Below are 24,135 nucleotides of genomic sequence, written 5' to 3'. Positions count from 1 at the left end.
AATTCTGGAGAGTCATGGAAATATTGCAGAAATTTCATCCACTTTCAACTAGTGGCCTTCATGAACAATTTCCTCGATTTTTTGCACCAATTCTTCGGTCAAAATGAAGGTCTTCCAATCCTCCGTTCATGGTGAACTTTTGTTCTGCCTCCACTAAACTCTCTACACCACTTGACAACACTCCTTCTATTCATAACACAATTGCTGTAAACTGATTTGACGCATGAAGACATTTCTTTAGGTGTTAAGAAGCAGATTACAGTACATGGCTTGCACTTGGCACGATTTGTTACTGACTTTTTTCACAAAACTGGAGACTACAATGTGAGTTTACATACTACCGTGTTCCTGCAATGCTTGCTCTAGTCAGTACTGCCAACCCTCAGACAATAAAAAAATAAAAAACCAAAGCCTGTCACAGCCACAGTACACTTACTTTCTGAACATGTCTCATAACTACAGAAGGATGCTCTTCTTAATGTTTACTGTATATTTGTAGGCTTTGCAGTTTCGGTTGGATCCAGTAAAATTTTTCTGTCATGTTATGAAATGATGAACAAATATTTCAGGATATGCTATGTGTGTTGGTGCCTCACTCCTTTCAAATGTAATACACAGAATATGTTTCCAATACTGACTTCCTATTGGAGAAAATTTTCAGAAGGATTATCTTCAAATATAAAGATTTGTTTAGAATTATATGGTGTCCAGAAACAACAACATTTTTATACTCACATGCAACGAACAAGTTTCCCAGTGTCCAGAAAGCTGCCATGAAGCTAAGCATAGAACCTCTTTTAGCCTTGGGCTGAAATTCTGCAAAGTAAGACCAAATGACAGGTCCACTTCCGCCCAGTCTGCAAGAAAACAGATCACACAATAATGATGAGATAACAAGGAAACAGCAAACTATGGTCTGTAGCACATGTCACTGATGTTTATATAAAATGATAGCTTTACAAGAAGCTGAAGTAATTAGTGTAAGATCGCTGCTCCCCCCCCCCCCCCCCCCATACACACACACAGATGAACCCTATTAAAATCCTAGTATTAAAGTACTGCAGCATTCACAGCAAAGCCCCAGAGTTTGAAACACTCCTAAAAAGCAATGGACCTCATATAATACTGATCACAGAAAACTGGCTAAAACCCAAAACCGATAGCAGTGAGACTTTTGGGGTTAATCTACTTGTACGCTGAAAGGATAGGTCAGGTTAGTCAGAAATGGAGTTGATGTATTCATTGCAGTAGACAAGAGATACCAGATTGTCTGGGCAAGACTCAGTATTGAGGGTACGTCCTTGTATTGACTACCAGACTGACCTCCTGATGTAATCAAAAATCTTGAAGAAAACCTTAGCTTGCTAGTGTGTATGTTCCCCAATCATAATAGCATCATTTGAACAGACTTTGATTGTCCAGCTGTTGACTGGGATAATTGCACCTCTGTATGTGGTAGATATGATGAAATATTCCACAAAATAATACTAAATGCTTTCTCTGAAACTACTTAGACCAGCTAGTTAGGAAACACACCTCCCACATTCCTAGCCAGCAAACCTGCTGCCTAACTCAAAGCCACTAGCTGCCCACCCCAACTCCTCTTCCCACCTCCCATCTCTCTGTCTCTCTACCCATCCCACTCAGCACAACCCCACATCACTCTACTGCACCTGCCGAAATGTAATCCTGGCACAGTGTGTCCAGCTGACACAATGTAGGGTCACAAGAAAGGTGTGTGTGTGTGTGTGTGTGTGTGTGTGTGTGTGTGTGTGTGTGTGTTTTTGTGTGTGTAGGTGTGCGCGCGCGTGTGTGCATGCTCTCTTTGATTTCTAAATTATCTAAATAAAGTCTGTTCATATGTGAAGGCTGTCAGCAGCACCAAAGATGGTGTCCAGACACTCGTGAATGATACAAGTACTGAAATTGAGATAGAAAATCAAAAGGAGAAATGCTGAACTTTGCAATCAAATTTCCTTTACAAAGGAAAAACCAGGATTACTTGATCAGTTCAATTCTTGGACCATTGCAAAGATAAATGATAGAGACATTAGTTACAATGGCATTTAGAAACAACTAAATCACTAAAAGAGGTAAGGTTCCAGAGCCTGATGGAACCCCTGTCAGAATCTATATAGAATTTGGAGATGAGTTAGCCTCTCTTTTAACAACAATATACTTCAGATCCCTCAAAAAGAAAACTGTACCCTGTGGTTGGAAGAAAGCACAGATCACACCTTTCTACAAGAAGGTATTAGGCGTGATCTACTACTGCATTGCCCAATGTAAGTGCCACTCATTTGTTGAAGATTAGAACAATTCTGAGCTCAAACTTAATGAGGTATTTTAAGTAAAATGGTCTCCTTTGTACCAACCAGCAAGGATGTGAACACAACGTTCATGAGAAACCCAACTCATGGTTTCCTTGCAATGACATCCTGAAAACCATAGGTCAAGGCAGTCAGATAGATGCAATATTTTTGAATTTCTTAAAGCATTTGACTCATTATCACACCAACACTTACTACCAAAGTACAATCAATTGTAGTATTGCACAAAATGTGTCACTGGATTGAGGAATTCTTGGTAGGTACAGTTATTCTTGGATGCAGGGTCATTGACAGATATAAAAGTAACATCAGGCATGGCTTAGGGATTTGAGTGTAGAGACCCTCGCTGTTCATACTGTATATTTATGACCTGACAGCCAATATTAATAGTACCTCACATCATTTGTAGATCACACAGTTTTCTAAAATGAAGTAACATCTGAAAAGGATACATAAATATTCAATCAGATGTTGATAAGATTTTAAAGTGGTTCAAAGATTGGCAATTTGGTTTTCAACATTCAGAAACAGAAAATTGTGCACTTCACAAAACCGAAAATCATAGTACCCTACAACTATAATATTAACGAGTAACAATTGGAATCAGATAACTCATACAAACACCCAGGTGTAACAATTTGTGGGGACATGAGATGGAATGATCATATACGCTCACTCAAACAAAGTAGGTGGATGACTTTGGTTTACTGGTAGGACACTGTAAAATTCAATCAGTCAACAAAATACTCATGTCACCAATCTTTGAACACCGCTCAAGTGTGTGGGATCCATACCAAACAGGACCACATTGGGATATTGAATACATACAAAGAGGGCAGCATGAGTGGGCACAGGCTTAGTCATCTCTGGTCAACTAAAACATACAGTAAAAGAAGTGGCAACCTTAACCCATTACAAGAGCTGAATATAAAAGATGGCACAAAATTCTGTAACTTCACTACGATGCCAACCTCTGACTCTGAAATTCTGGTAAATATGGTACTACCATTTGTTATAAAGAAAGACAGGAAAGTAATTCCAGTAAATCACAGATTTCTGACACTCATTGTTCTTCAGCAACTGGTGATTCATTTAAGAGCATAGCATATTTATTTCACACTTCAAAGCAAGGCATATCTCAGATAGTATTTGAAGTCTATGGAGCACTGGTTAGAAGACTGAAGGTTTGTGTAAAGATAATGGTAACTGAATATAATCGTAATGTAATGTAACTGTAGCAAGTATTTTATTCAGTGCTGTCAACTACAGTACGTACCATCATCAAAGACCACTGCTGCTATATCTTCAATGTTACATGTCGTGAATAACAGAAGAACCTGTACTTTTCATTGCTGCTGCCAGTTTCACTCTCACTGAAGGCACTGTAATTCTGCTTCAAAAATCACTTGATGGATTCTGTTTATTGCTGCCCTCTACAGTGGTGGCAGAAAAACACTAGTGCCATGCAGTGGCGATATGCATTCTGTACCAATACTGCCTTGCATAACCGTTTCTATGCTTCAAATGTGTTGCAAACATTGATTATTATGAAAAGGATAGATTGCTACTCATTGTAAAGATGACACATTGAGTTGCAGACAAGCATCATAAAAGGACTGTTACACATTATAGCTTTCAGCTAAAGCCTTCTTCAGCAAAGAAATACACACACACACACACACACAACACACACACACACACACACACACACACACAAAAGCAGGAGTACCTCATGCACACAGAACTGCTACAACTGGCAGCTTTGACTGTTCGGAAATTCTGGTGATATCAGTCATACATGCATGATGTGTGCATACTTGTGTAAATGTATGTATGTTTTCTTTGCTGAAGAAGACTTTAGCTGAAAGCTGTAATGTGTTTTGTCTTTTCATTGTACATGTCTGCAACTCAACAAGTCATCTCTATTGTCTTATAAGTGTATTAAATGATTTCTTGAATTAACAACATTGACAAATAAGAAACGCCTATAGGCAGTTCAGTCAGTAGTTGATGTTCCTTATAACTGTTTATTTATCCGTCTTCATTAATTGCATGAGTTACAATGCTATGTAGCTTAAAAGAACAGTCTATCAAATAAGAGGGGTATATCTGTGTGTGTTTACTATAAAAAATGGGTTTTGAACCATTAAAATAAGAATGTAGCTAATGAGAGATATTCATTGTTCCTGAACAACTCTAGTTATAGTGATTGTCACACTGGAAGGTGGTCAAGTTGGAAAGCATTCTGCACATCTACTTCCACCAACTGCTGGCAGTCAATGGGATTTAGTCACCTTTTGGATTTACAGTATGGACTAACAACAGACAGCAATAGTTGCTCTCCTTTGGACTGGACAATTCATAGCATTTTACTCTCAAGGAGCCTTCCACTGTGACTTGGTGTCTAGGTAACACGACATTTGCAACAACTTGTTTAGATTACTTTTGGTGTCGATCAGAATCAAAACGAGATTAATGTTGCAAATGATATACTTAATGGTAATTTGACCAGAAATAGTATATACTGATACAACAAATGGCAATAAGCATACAAAGATACTGAAAGTTTGATTTAGGGCATTTTTTATAAGTATATCAAATTTGTAAGTAATGTATAACAAAGTGTAATATGTTAATACATACGCAGCACCATTGAGAAACCGGAACAGCATGAAAAATATATAGTCTTGGCAGAAGCTTGATGCAACTATACACAGCGCATTCATCACAGATATGACAATGAGAACTTTTTTCCTTCCCAGTGAGTCAGCTGCTGATCCCCATACATAAGCGCCAGCCATCATACCTAAAAAACAACTGAGTATAAAGTCTGCACCAACTACCTTTTCATGAATTGTTTTTATTGTTTTAATGTTTAGGACATTGTTATGTTAGCACTGTCTGTAACTCCTACTGTAATATGTCTAGTAAACAAATTAAAATTCAAAATTTTTATGCCAGAAAAATGATGTATAAGACCAAAACGTTGTGTCTACTCACAGTTGGTAGAAACTGGAGTATCTATAACAGGTATAACAGAGAATAAACAAAAAAAAGACTGTCATATCTTAAGGTTTAGAATGGGTATTTTTTTTTCATTGTGAGTGAAGACAATATGCAAATGCAGAGAGAGAGAGAGAGAGAGAGAGGAGAGAGAGAGAGAGAGAGAGAGAGAGAGAGGGGGGGGGGGGGGGGAGCACTATCCTGTATGTTACCCTGGATTCTCAATTTCTTGCTGGCATTCATCCATTCATTATTTGTAGCTCTTCTTGTTAGATAAAAGTACAGTTTTAGCAACTTGTAACTTTATGCTCTTACTTTTCATATATTGTTATGAGATATGACACAAAGTGGATGAAAGGTTTAGGAGTTGGTGAGTACTAGTGGTAGTGTACTTGTCACTATCATGCTACAAACTAGTCCTCCTTCAGTCTGAATAGGGATTTCTTAGAAAGGAAGTTGAATACGGGTTAAGCCTAGACCTAGTAGAGAGAAGCAAAATCAAATGAAATGAAAGGAGTGGAGAGCATACTGGTCAGATAATTAAAGGATATTGGCATCACCTGTGATGCATGTGTTTGCAGTGTTGTGAACAGAAGGTGATCAAGGGTTTTGTAATCTTGCCAGATATATTGATGGATGTCTCATATTACCAATACGTCGCACTACAGCTGCTGTGAGTGGGCACCAACACACCAGTTCTGGCATGTGGGTGGCATGGATCTGCCAGCCAGCCAATTCAAGGGTAACGGGCTGCTGGCCCGGTCTCACTTCTGTTGGTTAGTGAATGTGATCATCTCCACAGCTGCCTGAAGTACTGATGATGACTCTGTACTACACTGGTTATTAGCTGAGCAATATGTATTACCAACTGGGCTCATTGGGATACTGGTACCGTGACATCTGCCTGCCACTATGAACTTCTATGTTGGCAACCTGCGATACCATTCAGCTAAGGAATTAGTCTTGTCTACGAGTGGTTTCCACCACAATACTAATGCCGGTTTTTTGTTCATAGTCCTTGATGATTAACAGGATTAATCACACTCCTGCACCGTGTTTAATTTGTTTTGTGTTTCAGTGTAATCAAAAGTGTTTATAAATGTTTTTTGTGACCTAACATTGGGAAAACCAGAGCTATTACAAGCAACACAATGATTAACCATTCTTATTTAAACAGAAATGAAGCAATGCCAACTACAACTGCACATATTTATATAGTATGTCCATATAAAATCCTGATGATGAAACTGTGAGAATATCAGGACAATGTTGGACTGATAAATATGTGAAAATGAGTGAAACACAGATAGTCTTGGGAGATTGGGATGCTAACTGAAAACGAGGGAGTTCTGCAATAGGTTACAACCAATTGAAGCAAATACAATGTCTTCTAGAATCACAAGAAAAGAATGTATCTATGGAAACGCTGGGACACATGGAAAGATATCAATTGCGTTTAAATCAGGTTAGATGAAACATAAGAAACCTAATATTGGATTTCAAAGTATATTCAGATGAAAATACAAATTTGATTCACAATCTGGTAGTGATGAATGAGTGGTTAAAATCGAAAATAGGAGGGAAAAAAAAGGTAGATTACAAGAAATCTACCAGTGACACAGAACTGATCATAGTCCTGCGGTTCTGAGTCAAGATTTATAAACTGATTTTTGGAGTGCAAAGCACTATCAGATGCAAACATACAATCATAACATAATATACAAGTCAAGAACAGTAACATGAAGTTCAACATAATGAGGGAAAAAAGTACACAGTGATGCACATTACTAAAAATAAAGGACAAAATGAGATGAACTGGAAATTATTTCTAACACTGACAAACAGTCTAACTGAAAATTATTAGCTTAGCTCAGTAGAAGAGAAGTGGAACTACAGGCTTCCATTAAGTTGTTGAGATGCATTTAGAATTAATAACAAGAATGGGAGGTGTAGGAGCTACAGTTATTAGATTTGGTGTAAAAAATTATCAACTTAGAGTTTCCAAAACAAGTGTTCTCAGTTAAATTGCTGGTTTTGCACAGGCAAAAAAACTAGAGAGCTACAGAATAAACAAAGGAAAGATGAAAATGATGAGCAGCTAGAGGAATGATAATAGTGACTTGCTAAAAAATCAAAACTGGCAAAGATACAAAATAATTCTGCCATTTAGTAAACGGCATTATGGAAGACTGCTAATGCCAGCAGAATGGAGAAAGAGAAGAAAGTTTTCTGTGATGTAGTAGTCTTGCAACAATCAAGATCATCAGCTACTGTATTCACATTTCACAGCAGTCAAAGAATTCATGCACCAGTTACAACAGGCACTTTTGTTTGGCATCAAAGGTTGATTTTTCTCTTTTCATTAAAGTGACAGTGTGAGAATATTCTCATGAACAGAGACAGATTTGATAGCACCATCCTAGTGTTTAACTAATCACAAGGTCTTACAGAAGATTTTCTTCTACATTCTGTTATATCCTAGCCAGTAATGCCACCCGAGCCCACTGCCAAAAAGGTTGGCAGCATCAAAGTCCGGACGCCGTCCGCATAAGCAGCGCCAGCGAGACAGGAAATCGCCGCAAGTCTGCGCGCGCCACCGCTGGCTTCTGGTTTCTTAAGCGCTGGAGTCGCGAGCGCTAGGACAGTTCTGTATTCGCCGCTCAGTTGTATACTCGCCACCGAATTGTGTACTTGCTAGTCAGTTGTGTGTTCATCGCAGCAGAGTTGTTGTTTGTTGTCAGCCGACGCTGACCTAGCCGCTCCGACTCGAACTAGACAGATTTCTGTAGACACGGAGTTCACTACTGTGTTGCTGTATCTTCGTTAATAAAGATAAGTACCGACTTTTATTTAATCAGAGTGTTTGGGTTTTCCTCTTTCTGTTCACTGTTCCAGCGGACCGGTCGGCCCGCTACTAAAAGTGTGGCGGTGACTTCGTAAGCCGTTTCTACAGCGAATTGCTTGTCACTACGAACGCCGCCACAAAACTGGCGACGAGGACTTCTGAACTCGTGTGCAGGGCTGGTTCAACTTGTTTCTGGTTATACTAATTATAGCGATAAAATTTTGGGGGCTGGTTTAATTTGTGTTCACTATGTCTGCCGAATTACAACAGTTGATCTTGTTACAGAGTCAGCAAATACAAAGTCTGGTGGAAGCAATCGCCAAACAAGCGGCTAATCCTCCAACACAAAAGGAACAAGCACAGGCAGCACCACCTTTCCGTGCTTTTGATGCATCAAGAGAAGAATGGCGAGAATATTTCGCGCAGTTGCAGGCGCACATGACAGTCTACAAAATCACGGGTACTGAGCGGCAGCTTTATTTAATTTCCACTGCAGGCGTGGAAGTCTATCGACTACTTTGTAAGTTCTTCCCGGAATCCAAGCGAGAAGCTTTAGACTATGACGTTGTTGTTAACAAGCTTGCTGAGTATTTCGAGTCGCGAGTTCATGTGGCAGCAGCCAGATTCAAGTTCTTCAGATTAAAGAAACTGCCACATCAATCTAATAAACAGTGGTTAACAGATTTACGGGGCCTCATCCGTCAGTGCCGATTTAATTGTGTGTGTGGAGCTTCCTACAGTGATGTCATGTTACGAGACGCTATTACTCAAAACATTGCAGATTCTCGTATTCGTGCTGCTATCTTAAAGTTGCCTGACCCGTCATTAGAGACTGTGATGAACATCATTGAAGCCCAAGATACTTTTGACTATGCTGAGTGTGAGTTAGATCAGCCATGTGTTTCTCAAATTGCCTGTGCTAAGCAAGTTATGTCACGCCCGCGGCCCCACCGGCAGAGTCAGACTGTAAACACTAGCCGGCCGCGTCATGTTAAACACATTCGTCAGCCGCGTGTGCAAAATGATAGAGTTAAGTCTTGCCCTAAGTGTGTTCTTGCTCATCCTCGTGAACGTTGCCCGTTAAAAAACGCGGTTTGTCACTTTTGTCAAAGGAAAGGACACATCCAGACTGTTTGTTTACGTAAACGCAAGAACAATTCTAGTGCTGCCCAGCCCATGGATATTCATGTTCTTCAAAGCCAGCCCGCCCAGAAGGTCGCGTTTAAAGACTCTTCCACGGTTCGTGTGGGTAATAAACTTGTTCGCAATAAGCCACCCACCCAGCCCTCTGCTATGCGACCCAAGCGTAATTCAAACGCTGTAAAAAGTAATGTACAGACTGCAAGTGAAGCGGGAGTTGTTGCTCCACCCACCAAACCCACGAGTTGTCGTAAGCAGCGAACACGCGCTAAACGCGCTGATTTTGTGTCTTCCGCCTCCACTGCACCGATCGAGAGACAGTGTAATAAACTATTTGTGAAGCTACGCATCCAGGATAAGACCTTCAATTTTCAATTAGACACTGGTGCGTCTGTGACTCTCATAAATAGTGCTACGTATGCGGCTATCGACCGCCCTAAACTTTCAGCGGCAAAACATTCTTTGGCTGCTTATAGTGGAGAACAAATTCCTGTGTTAGGTGTATGTAGCGTGCCAGCCACATTCCGTGGCAATACAAAAACAGTTTCATTCACAGTGCTCCGCGCTACAGACAGTCTAAACATTTTCGGATTAGACTGTTTTGACTTGTTTGGCCTGTCTATCCAAGACAATGTGTTGCAAATTAATTCTGTTGTTGTTCCTCACGACAGCATAACCGATTTGTGTAAACGATACAGTGACATATTTAAAGACGAACTAGGTTGTGCTGCGAACTTTGCCGCTCATATTACGTTAAAAGATAATGCTCAGCCTCGATTTTTTCGTGCTCGTCCAGTGCCTCACGCCCTCCGGGCACCTGTAGAAGATGAACTTCGTCGTTGGCAAAACAACGGTGTTATTCAACCCATTTCAGCAAGCCAGTGGGCTTCTCCCTTAGTTATTATAAAGAAACGGTCTGGCAAGTTATGTTTGTGTGCTGATTTTAAGTCGACAGTTAATCCTCAGACTATCATTGATTCTTTTCCTTTGCCTAGACCGGACGAGCTGATGGATAAGTTAGGGGAAGCTCGTTTCTTTTCCAAAATTGATCTCCGTGAAGCATATTTGCAATTGCCCCTCGACGAGCAATCACAACAGTATTTTGTCATAAACACATCGTTGGGGTTGTTCCGTTTTCTGCGTTTGCCTTTTGGTTGTGCGTCAGCTCCAGCTGTTTTTCAGCGTTTTTTGTCACAACTTCTGGCTAATGTGCCATCGTGTTGCAACTATTTAGACGATATTGTTGTGTCCGGTCGGACGCCTGCTGAACATTTCCGTAATTTGGAGTGTTTGTTTACAGTGTTGTCTCAGGCAGGCCTACGTTGCAACATCGATAAATGTTCATTTTTCCTTACGGAGATGGAGTATCTGGGACATGTTATTAATGCTCAAGGCATTCATCCCTCCCAGTCACATTTAGCAGTTATTCGTGATTTGCCCGCCCCTCGCAATCTGCATGAATTCAAGCAGTTCTTGGCAAATTGACATATTATATTAGGTTTATACCTAATGCATCACAGATTGCTGCACCGTTGCATCGTCTCCGCCGTAAGAATGTTCTGTTTGTGTGGTCAGCTGATTGCCAATCAGCCTTTCAGCAGCTTAAGGAGGCTTTATTGAATGATCGTTGTCTGGTCCATTACGACCCTAACAAGCCTCTGGTGTTAGCTTATGATGCCTCTTCTTTCGGCCTCGGTGCTGTGTTGTCTCACCGAGTCGGTAACACCGAACGTCCTATTGCGTTCGCATCTAAATTGCTAAACAAAGCTCAGTGTAATTATAGCCAATTGGACAAGGAAGCGTTGGATATTGTGTTCGGTGTCACAAAATTCCATCACTACCTCTATGGTAGACCATTCTATTTAGTAACAGATCACAAGCCCCTGATGTCACTGTTTCATCCGTCTAAACCAGTTCCTCAGCGGACAGCTCAGAGACTACAACGTTAGGCTCTTTTGTTATCACAATACCAGTATGAGATACTGTATTGCACTACAGCTAAGCATGCAAACGCTGACGCGCTTTCTAGATTGCCGATTGCTGCGGATGATGTCTTCGATTCCTCTGACGACTCTTGCCATCAGATTGACGCCGATGAGCATCAATCCCTCCGGGATTTTCCGATTGATTATCGTCAGGTGGCACGTGAGACAGCTACGGATCCTCATCTGAGTTTACTATTACGTTTTGTTCAACGTGGTTGGCCGTCCAAGGCAAAGGACATATCGCATCCTGTGGTTCGTCGCTATTATCCGCAACGTCATCTGTTGTCTGTTTCGCACGGAGTTTTGCTGTTACGCACCGAGAATGACCAGCTTCGTGTAGTGGTTCCCCAAGTGCTCCAACCCAAGGTCCTCGACTTGTTGCATCAAGGTCATTGGGGAGTGATCCGCACCAAGCAGCTTGCCCGCCGTCATTGTACATGGATCGGCATTGATAAGCAGATTACGCAGATGTCTACAGATTGTTCGACGTGTGCCGAACACCAATCTGCTCCGCCTCAATGCTATTTTGAGTGGGCACGCCCTGCCGGTCCCTGGCAGCGGGTACATATTGATTTCGCTGGTCCATATTGGAATTCTCGTTGGCTCATCATGATAGATGCATTTAGTACTTTTCCGTTTGTTGTGCCCATGCAGTCTACAATGTCTGCACAAACTATACAGGCGTTGACTTCAATTTTTTGTATTGAGGGTCTTCCAGAAGTTTTAGTGTCTGACAATGGTCCACAATTTACCTCTGCTGAATTTGAAAGTTTTTGTTCTGCCAATGGCATTCGCCATGTTCTTACTCCACCGTTCCACCCTCAATCGAATGGTGCAGCGGAACATTTTGTACGCACATTCAAGGATCATATGGACCGCCTTCGTGCTACGCACTCTCGTCAGCAGGCCCTCATCACGTTCCTGTCGTCGTACCGGACCACGCCACGCGCCGGCCGTTCGCCTGCAGAGCTTCTCCACGGCCGTCGTCATCGCACCCTACTACGGTTGTTGCACCCCCCGGATCGACCCACCGCTTCTGAGCATCGCACGTGTTTTCAGTGCAACGACGCCGTTTTTTTCAGAGTTTATCACGGTCGCTGTCGTTGGGAACGTGGTACCGTGATAAGTGTCCAGGGTCGCGGTTTTTATACTGTTCAAGGTGCTACTGGGGTGCACAGGAGGCATCAGAACCAGTTGCGCCACGCTGGCCGCCCGGATTCTGCCGCTCGTTCTTTGTCCACAGATTTGGTCCGCGGCGGGTTCCAGCCGCGCCTTCCGACTTCGCTGCCGCCCCCAGGGCAGCAGCAGCAGCCGTCGCCACTACCACGCCGACAGCCCGTCCCGTTGATGCCTCCCATGCAGCTTCATCCGGGAGTGCCCCAGGTAGTCGCTCCGGCGCCTGCGGTCCCTCTTCAGTCGCCACCGCCTTCGGAGCTGATGGACGTCGACCCCTTGGCTGGGCCGCCTTCCCAAGCGGTGGCTGTGCAGCCTGTCCTGCAGCCGCTTTCCTTGGGCACCCCCAAGGAGTCTGACACCGCAGCGCCTTGTCCGGCGCCCACTCAGCAGCCGTCGACGCAGCGTCAGGAGACGCTGCCTCTCTTCGTGGGTCCCGACGCCCCGTCGCGTCCAGTACCAGAAGCTGCGCCCGTGGTCACAGGCGTGCACCCTGACCTCGGTTTTCAGTCGGTGTTTCCCGAGGCCCCGCGCAGCCAATGCTGGGGTGCGGACCGGGGACTGCCACCGACAACAGTCTCCGCCCCGGTCTCGTCCGCTACGCCTGCGGCCAGACCCCTCCCCCGCTGTCGACGCTCGCCACGTCATTATTCAACGACGGTGCGGCGATTTGGGGGGGAGGAGTGTTATATCCTAGCCAGTAATGCCACCCGAGCCCACTGCCAAAAAGGTTGGCAGCATCAAAGTCCGGACGCCGTCCGCATAAGCAGCGCCAGCGAGACAGGAAATCGCCGCAAGTCTGCGCGCGCCACCACTGGCTTCTGGTTTCTTAAGCGCTGGAGTCGCAAGCGCTAGGACAGTTCTGTATTTGCCGCTCAGTTGTATACTCGCCACCGAATTGTGTACTTGCTAGTCAGTTGTGTGTTCATCGCAGCAGAGTTGTTGTTTGTCGTCAGCCGACGCTGACCTAGCCGCTCCGACTCGAACTAGACAGATTTCTGTAGACACGGAGTTCACTACTGTGTTGCTGTATCTTCGTTAATAAAGATAAGTACCGACTTTTATTTAATCAGAGTGTTTGGGTTTTCCTCTTTCTGTTCACTGTTCCAGCGGACCGGTCGGCCTGCTACTAAAAGTGTGGCGGTGACTTCGTAAGCCGTTTCTACAGCGAATTGTTTGTCGCTACGAACGCCGCCACAAAACATTCTATATTCATTAATAAATGTTACATGATTGTTTATATATCTTGTGCTATTTTGGCTTATTTGCTTGAACAGGCAAACACAGTTTGTTCAGATGGTTATTGCCTTAGCTGTGCTGACACTAGTGACCCCTATGTGATCAGCTTAGAAAAGCCAGAAGGAGCAGTACAAACTATTTAGAGCAACCAAAGAATTTTTTTCAAGCTGTGAAAATGCATGGCTCAGTGAGCACAGAAGGTCCATCAGTGTTGCAACTTGCCATGTGAATGGCACCATCTGGACTCACAATCCAGCACTCTAGTTTGCACAGGTAGAAGCAAGTTTCCACTGTGTGGGAATAACTATCTATTCACCAAATTTACTCTAGTGGTCAGTTGGCTGGACCACCATTACACAGCTTAAGTCAAAGACATATTACAGCACCTGCTGCACAAGATTCTTATGAGAAACTCAAGACAGAATTGATCTGCCAAGTGTCCATATCACAAGAAGGGCATGTGACTGAAGTCCTAACACAGGATGCCATCAGAGACAAGAAGCTGTCACAATACCTGAGACATCTACACACGAAAGTCGATATGTAAACTGTACCCAACACCTTGTTATGTATGCTTCAGAGTAACCGTCTTCTGGATCAAGTTAAAGCTATATGAGCACCTCAGATGTAAATGCCATTATATGCTGTTGCAGATCTGGCTGACAGGATTCGAGACACAATTATATCACCATCAATCAATGCATTAGTGGTGTGGTGCAACAGTGCTTCATCACTGGCAGCAATGCATGCAAATTATTATTGCCTGTCAGACAATGCTGAAACTCTAGCTAAACAAATATATGAGCTGCTGTCTCACCACAACTCCAGCAATGGCAGAGGATGAGAGTTTGAAGGTCAGACATGCAAGTAAACCTTACGTTGTGCTGCCCAAACACCAGTAGCAGTCAGATGTACGCACACATGATTGCTGGACTTTTTTTGTGTCTCAGAATCTTTCCATTAGTCACCTAAAGACCAGACAGAAATTCCTTTTGTATACTTTTGCTACATCTCACACAAGCTCTCCCCTTTGCAATGGAAATGCACTTATGATCATGAGCTCCTTGTTATCTACAAACCAGTCAAATACTTCCAACCGGAGCTGGAAGCCAGAGAGTAGAACAACAACGTGTGTTCACCATCTGGAAATCATTATCCATTTCAGCACAGACATTCATCACATTTCAGGTATTAAAAATGTAGTTGTTGACTGACTGTTACAAGTTAACACTGTAACAAATGTTATTGATTTTGTCCTGTTTGCAGAGGCACAAGTATCTGATCACAAACTCTGCAAACTACTGAATGATGCATTGTCCACTCTTCAGTTACAACTTGTTGATGTTCCTGGTTCAGATGTGAAGCTTTATAGGGAGATTCAAGTGGAAGGTCTTACCTTTTCTGCCACACATATTTTGCAGTTACGAGGGGGCTCATGTGTGTCTTCAATTTCAGCACAGTACAATATCCCATCATGTGTTCGAGCCAGCTGGTGATCTTACAGACACATGTTTTGTGCTTGTGCACATAATGTAGTACGCTCACTTCCACCATTCAGTGGTCACTGTTATCAGTTGACTGCAAGTGACCGTTTCACCCATTTGCCAGAAGCTATACCAGTCATTAAGATACTGGCAAAAGTAGAAGTCTTTGCCTTTATGTTAAAGTGGGTTTCATGCTTTGTTTGTCCACAGCATATCACCACAGAATATGGCTGACAATTCAAATTGGTGTTATTTACTCAGTACGTTCTGTGGCGCTCTCCATCAGAGAACAACTAGTTACTACCCAGTGAGCAACAGCACAACTGAAAATTGGCATCATTCTTCAAAGACTGCACTGATGGGTCACAAAACAAGTCGGACAACTGGCTGGTCCATGGTCTTATTTGGTCTTCATATCACTTACATAGCAGACTTGGATTCATTGTCAGCAGAGCAAAGCACTTTGACTGCCTAGTGAATTTATTGATCCAAGTTCCATACAGTTACATGATCACAACCAATCGGACTTCATTTGTCACCTGAGAGAACATATTGCACACGTATGTCCCCATTAAGTGTCCAGGCACAGAATGATACCTATCTACTTGAATCATGACTTGCAAACATGCACCATATGTCATGTTATGTACATATGATGTCATGCTATCGCTACAACCTCAATACACAGGCCCACATTGTGTGTTCAAAAGAGGAGCACATACTCTGGATATATTATTAAATGGTAAAGCTACAGCAGTCTCAATAAACAGAACTAAACCTGCAAACGTGTTTCCAGAAGTGCTGCCTACTCTTGTGCCACAAAAGCAGCCTCAGCCTCAGGGACAAGTACAACCATCTGAAGCAGATTCTCTGCCTGAGCAGAGAACACATTCTGGATGTTGAGTGCACTTTGGTGCACAATTTTTAGACAATGCTCTGCTTCTCCCTAGGGGGCTGATGGGACAATCAAGATTTTTGACCACTGTGTTTATTTTTCACAGCTGTCAAAGAGTTCACACACCAGCTGCTAGACACACTCTTGTTCAGCATTGGCAGCTGATGTTTTTTCACCCAACTTTCCCGGAATGTGACATTGTAAGATCTTCCTTGCGAATAGCGACAGATCTCAATTAGCACTATTCGAGTGCTTAACTAGTCTCCATTTCTTACAGACCATCATCTTTTGTGTCCTGTATTTGTTGATACTTGTTTAATGTTCATGGTTCACATATTTTGTGTGCTATTTTGGCTGATTTGCTTGCATGCACAAATGTAATCTGTTTGGATGGTTATTTGCTTTAGCTGCACAAACAGTCACCATGTGCCAAAGAAATATATCTGTAATATGTGGGAAAATAAAATAAGGATTTGAAATGTGATGCAACACAGTGATGTTAAAAGTGAAGTTTACTAATAAAGAATGACATTATGACATCATTATCATAATCATCAGTTGATTGACATCCACAGATGGAAAAGGCCTCCTGTAATCTTCTCCATGCATCATGACCTTCAGCTACATGTTCTGGCGTTCCAGACTTTTTTCGACATCACTTTCCCAGCCCTCAATTAAAGGCATCTTGGCTGTTCCCCATCTCACATAAGCCAACAAAGAATATCAGCATATTCTACTATGTTCTTAGCATAAAAGAAGACAACACACCACGAAGGAATTATCTGAATAGGATGGATATTGGCATATGTGGTGTACATGTACAGGCAAACAAATAATAACAATTTCAGAAAAATTCAATTTATTCAAGAGAAAGAGCTTCACAAACTGAGCAGTTGAATAATGCTTTGGTCCACCTCTGGCCCTTATGCAGGCAGTTATTTAGCTTGGCATTGATTTACAGTGTTGTTGGATGTCCTCCTGAGGGAAATCGTGCTAAATTCTGTCCACTTGGCATGTCAGATCAGCATAATGCTCCAAAAAGTCTACATTGGGAGAGATCCGGCAACCTTGCTCCCCAAGGTAGAGTTTGCCAAGCATGAAGACAAGCAGTAGAAACTCTCGTCGTGTGCGGGCAGGTATTATCTTACTGAAGTGTAAGCCCAGGATGATTTGTCATGAAGGACAACAAAACAGGGCATAGAATGTCATCAACATGCTGATATGCTGTAATGGTGCCATGGATGACAACCAAAGGGGTCCTGCTATGAAAAGAAATGGCACCGCCAACTATCACTCCTTGCTGTCAGGTTCTATGGTGGGCGAAAGTCGGATGGTATCCTGCTGCTGTCTAGGTCATCTCCAGACACCTCTTTGCTGGTCATCAAGTCTCAGTTTGAAGCAGGACTCATCACTGAAGACAATTCTACTCCAGTCAATGAGCTTACAGAAGGAAGATACGTCTGGAGTCACTCCAGACAGTGGTGGGATACCAACCCAACTGTTGCCTGCCATACAGCCCAACAACCAGAAGTGATGGCCTTCACTGTCATTTCGTTTCATAGCAGGACCTCTTTGGTTGTCACCTATGGCATCCTTACAGCACAGCAGTACATTGACAATATTCCACTGTTCCGTGGCCCTTCATGGCAAGCCATCCAGGACTTACATTTCAGCAAAGTAATGCCCACCCGCACATGGTGAGAGTTTCTACTGCTTTTCTTTATGCTTGCCAAGCCCTATCCTAGCCAACAAGATCACCAAATCTCTCCTCAACTGAGAATGTTTGGAGCATTAAGGACAGGGCTCTCCAATCAGCTCAGAATTTTGACACTCTAATGTGCCAGTTGGACAGAATTTGGCACAATATCTCTCTGGAGGACATCCAACAACTCCATCAACGCCAAGTCGAATAACTGCTTGCATAAGGGGCAGAGATGCACCAAAACATTATTGACTTGCTCAATTTGTGAAGCTTATGTTCTTGAATAAATCATCCAATTTTTCATAACCAGTAATTATTTGTTTGTGTGTACACATACATCACATCTACTGATTTCTGTCCCTTTTGAATAATTCCTTCATGGTGCATCTTTTTTTTGTCTTAGAGTGTATGTTCCCATTAACGTACACTTGAAACTCTTTCCTACTCTATAATAATTGCCTTGTTCCATTTGATAGCTTCTTTTCTTTTGCTTTTTTGATACCTGCGATATCTTAAATAATTGCCCCTTTTGTTTGTATCTGGATAACCTTTATTTTCTAAGGTATATCATTCTATCCTTAAATAAATTTTCATAATTTACACATTTTTTGAACTCCTACCAGATGAACCTATTTTTTCTTTGTATTTATTTTTACTCTGGATGTTACAAAGCCATGTTCACTTGTAATTTGATAGTAGCTTACAACAATTACATTTTGTACAGTTTCTTTTCTATTTCATAAAACATAATCAATTGCATTTTTATTTCTATTTAGCCCTTACCAAGTTCATATTTTTCTTTCTCTCTCTACATCTCTCTGGAAGAATGTGTTTGGAACAAACATTTTGTTTCGTAGAGATTTCCAATAACGTACCATCCTGTCATTTCTGCTATCACGTTCATAGTTTACCAGTGCTGTATCTTTATTGATATGGGAACAAATACAACCTCTGGGAGGTGCAACACAATGTGGTTATGCATCTCTGGGCTCAACAATAAGTTTTACAACTACTTATTTTTTAGCATGCAGCAGCATTGCTGTCATTAATGTGGAGTCTTGAGATGTGGTCAGTCTCAAATTGGGGGTTTAAGAAAGCCAAGTAGTGTACTTAAATTCAGGGTTTTGTGTTGGAACAACACTGAACAGTAATCTACACATAGGGAATGTGCCCAAGATTGAAGTTTTATTTGAATGATGTGGCATGATTTTATTACTATAATTCAATAAGACTTTTTGACAAATAACGTAATGAACTAATAGTGGCAGCTCAATTAATTGTACTAAACAAAATTCACTCAACTGATTATTAAGTAATGCTAGTGATGAAACAATCCATTATCAACAAGGAGAAGGGTTATTATCAACAAAGTGAGTCAATGTGAGCAAGAATCACTCTTCAGTTTTTATCCTAGTTTTGCATTAAAATTCCCCATTATTATCTGGTAGTGGTATTTGCTGCAACTTCACAGATTTCGCAACTCATTGTAGAGATCTTCTCCAGTATTGTCAGAATGTGAGCCTGTTGTTATGTAGACTTGAATGATTTCAACAGAATTTCTTTTGCTTATTTTTAAAATGAGTATTTAATTTTATTGTTTACAACAAACTCTGCACCTGAGCTTCCTACTTGATCTTCTCCTCCGTAATAAAACTTGATGTCCAATTTGATGTTACTGAGCTCTTCTTGCAACTGTAGTAGCCTATCAAAGAATCATATCCTTCAGCACATAAAAGGTAACAGAAGCAGTTGGGTATTTTTGGTCCACATTATTATCTCTTTAGCCAAATGGTATGTACTGAAGTGCTGACGTAGAAGTAGCCAGGCATGCCATACTGGGTGTTGTGTGCTGTCCTTAGGTTAGTTAGGTTTAAGTAGTTCTAAGTTCTAGGGGACTGATGACCGTAGATGTTAAGTCCCATAGTGCTCAGAGCCATTTGAACCAGGCATGCCATACAGTATGAAAGCATTGCCCAAGGTCCCTCAGTCCACTGCTCCCCAACACTCTTTCACCTGGGCAGGAACACTGACTGCATATGGCAGTAGGAACTCTGACAACTCTACTCACAGTACTCTCACCTGCCACGGCACAAAGAGTTTTGTGAAACAAGTGAAGCGTGCTAAGTCATGGTAGGACTATGCTCGTAACAGCCTCAACCCTGGGCTTGAATATTTCTAATTCTACAAATTTGGTATCATCACAACCAGCTTGAGTGACGATCATGTACCAGCAGAGGCCTATTGTCAACAGCATCATTTACTGGTCAGTCATTGTACGAACCACAGTAAAAATTTAGTAGAGAGGGTAGCAAACTGTACTAGGCTGCTGTACTAGGCTGTCTGCAGTGCTGTTTTGCGCTCAGCCAATCCGTATTTGTTCCCCATAAAGTGATTCATCAAGAGTGTTACCTTACAAGTACCGACAACAGTACTGTGTGAATGCTCAGTTGGAGATATTTATCAGTCCTGTTTGATTTCCTTAATTCACACTAACGAAAAATGTAATTAAGGACTCTTCTCTCAGCTCTTAGCATGATCATCTTTTGCTACTGACATTAAGTTGTACATGTAAGCAAAATCATGAGAGCACTTTATAGAAAGCTGTCATCAGAAGAAAGGAGAGTTCAGTGGGATATGAAGTAAAGCATTCAGGAATAAATCACTTGATAATGGGAGAGGAAGCAGAAATGATAATGGCAGGGGTAGCTAGTGAACAGAATATGTAAAACAGGGTGTTTAGATGAAAAACTGCCACAAAACAAAAAAGAATAGAGGAGTATATTAGACCTGTTGAAAGGTTGATGAACTCTGTAGCTTTTTTTTCTTAATTATGATGCAATATGAGGCAGAAGAACAGATTTACTTAGCAAACTCAGAGGTAGAACAATTTGCAGCAGTGCTGATAACACAATAAAACATAGAAAATTTGGAGTGTTAAGGATTGAAAGCAATTTTTTTGTTGTGAGGAAAGGTGGACAAGAGAATAAATGATGCTTAGAGATATAGTACAAATAATGAAGGAATGAACCCAAACGGGTGTAGTTAATGAGGTGATGGGTATAACATCAACACCACAAAACAGTACCGATGTCTAGAAACAGGGACTGATGACCTCAGATGGTAAGTCCTATGGTGCTCAGAGCCATTTGTCTAGAAACTGTGTAGTCATGGCAAATAGAAAAGGAAACTAAACCATGCATCTGAAATGGCACACTTGCAGGGAAACTAAACTTTAGGATGAGTTTACATCAATCATGGGGGGAATAAAGAGAAGCATCCAAGCAGAAAATCCTGTGTTTGAACAAAGACAACAAATAGGTCTCCACATTGAATCACTTACAATGAACAAACATCATGCATCAAAATTTCAAGACAGAAGTTACCAGTTCATAAATATTACATGTGTATTAACAAGTAAAATGAATATTTAAATTGTATCTACTTGTAAACAGGTTTGGTGGAGAGAAAGCAATGCTTATACAGATTATTTACAAACGTTTTTGGGAAATGTTTATGTCACATTTATAGTGTTCTACCACAAAATGTCTTCACTCCAATTTCTATTAAACCTCAATGAAAGTGAATAATAGTTATATTAAAACTCAATAAAAGTACAATTGTATCATAAATAATACAACAAATATCAATTCAATTTTGAGTTTTTTTTAAGAATCATTACATTTATAACTGAGAAAACAATACTTAACACGAGGAAAGCTTTCTCACTTACCTATGAATATTATGCTGTTGAGCCATCCTTTAGTCTGTGTGTTGAGATTGAGATCACATTGTGCTGATGGGAGAATGAAAGACATGGAGATGACATCCATTTCCTCACTAGTGCTAACAAATCCGCAAACTGTCAGGAGGAGGTAGTGGAACTTTCCGTAACCTGAAGATGAACACATCTGACAATAATCTTTTCCTGCACAAGAAAAACTTATTATGTCATGCAAAGTTAATATATGAGTGTATCTCTCCAGTTAGAGATCAGAGACACGTTTGTTTTACTTCCAGGCAGGTATTACTTCAGCAGTGTTCACTGAATTTAGAGCAGCTGAAATGACACAGAATAATGACATGTCACCACAGAGATATCACAATGAGGCAAAAGCAGGACCAAATTTAGATGTTATTTTGTCAAACTAAACTGCTACTTACACTATTTTCTCATGGTGTGAACAGATAATATTACAATATGTTATCACAATATTATAGTGTTTCTCCTTCAGGTAAAAAGATGGAAACATGAGAGTCTTGTCCACTTGAGAAGGTTGCCTTTTAACTTTTTCATGTGGCAAGTAAATGGCTCTATTGAGATATGACACTGATATTGTTTTAAAACCTGTCATTTATTGTTGTTAAAACCATGGCAGTGCAGAAACTGGGTAACTTGTTTGTTTACAGCAGGAGTTTAGATGATCAATGCTGGGGAAGAAAAGAACCTGAGGCAATTCACTTGAAGATTCTTTTTGTAGGATGATTTTTTACAAATATTGTAAAGGCCTAACTCAAAACAATTGCTCACACCACTACACTCAACCTTCAATAATCAATCACTTTCAGAAACAACTGTTTACAATTGGTTTACAAATTGCCAGCGGTGAATTTCAAGAAGGATGACCAAATAAGCTGTTTCCATGAAACATCAATGCTGTAAGCACCACGACTGAAAAGAATTGACACATGACTTTTTTGGATTAGATTAGATTTACTTTCATTCCAATTGATCCGTAGTGAGGAGGTCCTCCAGGATGTAGAACATGTCGGAAAAACAACAATACATGACAAATATTTACAACTAAAACAAATAAGCTGATGTACCATTCCACAGGTCCCAAGTGGAATGATCGTCATTTTTTAATGAACACCATATGAAAGAATCATTTTACAAATACTAACGCACTGAATTTAAAATAAAATAGATTTTTTATTTATTTATAAGGTAATAATTGTGTAATACAACTACTGTAATAGTTATTTACAATGAACACATTACTGCACTGAAATGGTGCAGAAGTTAGATTGTACTTACACACACACACACACACACACACACACACACACACACAGAGCTACATGCAGTTGGCAGGAGAGGGGTGGGGTGGGGGTGGGGGGCATCAGGAAAGGAGAGAAGTAAGATGACTGTGAGTGCATTGGTGGGATAGAGAGCTGTGCTGTGCTGGAGTGGGAACAGAGATTGGGACAGGTTGGTGAAGGACAATGACTAATGAAGGTTGAGGCCAGGACAGTTATGTGAACATAGGATATACTACAGTTCAGATGGCACAGGCTGTGAAGCAGTTGTTAAAATGAAGAACATTGTGTTAGGCAGTGTCCTCAGCAACTGGGTGGTCCTGCTGCTTCTTGAGATAGTTTGTTAGTAGTCATTCATGAGGACAGACAGCTTGTTGGTTTTCATACCCAAGTAGAATGCAGGACACTGGTTGCAGCTTAGCTTGTAGATCACATGACTGGGAGGTTAGGAGATGCTTAAGACTGGACAGGAGTAGGTGGTGGTGGTGGTGGTGGTGGTGGTGGTAGGTAGATAGACAATCCTTGTGGTTCAAAAGACAGTGGTGGAGCCTTTGTCAGCAGGTAGGATTATTAGGCTCAGATCAGTATTTAGGGGATGGACTGTGGTTTACAATGGGTCACCCTCCTCTAACATTAACTTTTTTTTATAGAAATAACTAATACCATGTATACTACCTATTCTTGTATAGGTGAACATTTTATCAGCTGTCTAACTGAATGAACTTCGTATGACTTTGTGTACAATGTGTTATTTTTTGGGCTAAAATGTATAAAAAGACATTAATTTGTTAGTACTATGTATGTACAGTTAAAATTACTCTTCTTTTAAAAATATTTGAAATTACGAAATTTCTGGTATACTTAAAATTCATATTAGTAATTGTACAATCTAATGTGAATCATTAAATTTATTTCTGGTTTTATTTACAAAATAGTGATATATTTGAGCAAAGATTCTTCTATTGTCAAGAACGTTTGTAAACTCTTTTGCTTTGTAAACTCTTTTGCAATGTAGTTAGTGCCACAGAATGTAGGTAGTGCCTCTGATGGAAGTAGATATTTTTCTAAGTTTCTCAACAACAATGTAATTTGTGGTGTGATAGAGGTGAAAACAGTAAAGCCAGTGTGAATTGGAAGAATGGGATAAAATAAAATATATTAATAGCAACAAGCAAATCATCATCAGTTATTCAGTTCAACAAGAACCCAGAATGTTATAAAAATTACAGCCTCAAGAATGTACCCCTAGACACAACAAAATTTGGAGCCAAAAACAACAAGAAGATAAAATCAAGATAAGTA

General features: G+C 41.0%; 1 protein-coding gene across 2 annotated transcripts in view; it reads right to left on the bottom strand.

Annotated features, from left to right (window-relative positions):
• The window catches only part of LOC124804885 (synaptic vesicle glycoprotein 2B), a 391,228-nt gene that overhangs the window by 28,900 nt on the left and 338,193 nt on the right, over positions 1-24,135 (bottom strand). For both annotated transcript variants that reach the window (XM_047265251.1, XM_047265253.1), the window contains exons 5-7: positions 21,527-21,688; positions 4,974-5,136; positions 736-857 (exon numbers count right to left, since the gene is read on the bottom strand). In XM_047265251.1, the coding sequence (XP_047121207.1) occupies positions 736-857; positions 4,974-5,136; positions 21,527-21,688 (447 nt within the window). The remainder of the gene's footprint in view (positions 1-735; positions 858-4,973; positions 5,137-21,526; positions 21,689-24,135) is intronic.

This window comes from Schistocerca piceifrons, chromosome 7, assembly GCF_021461385.2.
Source record: "Schistocerca piceifrons isolate TAMUIC-IGC-003096 chromosome 7, iqSchPice1.1, whole genome shotgun sequence".
Lineage (NCBI taxonomy): Eukaryota > Metazoa > Arthropoda > Insecta > Orthoptera > Acrididae > Schistocerca > Schistocerca piceifrons.
The sequence above is the reverse complement of the archived record's forward strand: the minus strand, read 5'-3'. Positions and strand labels throughout refer to the sequence as shown.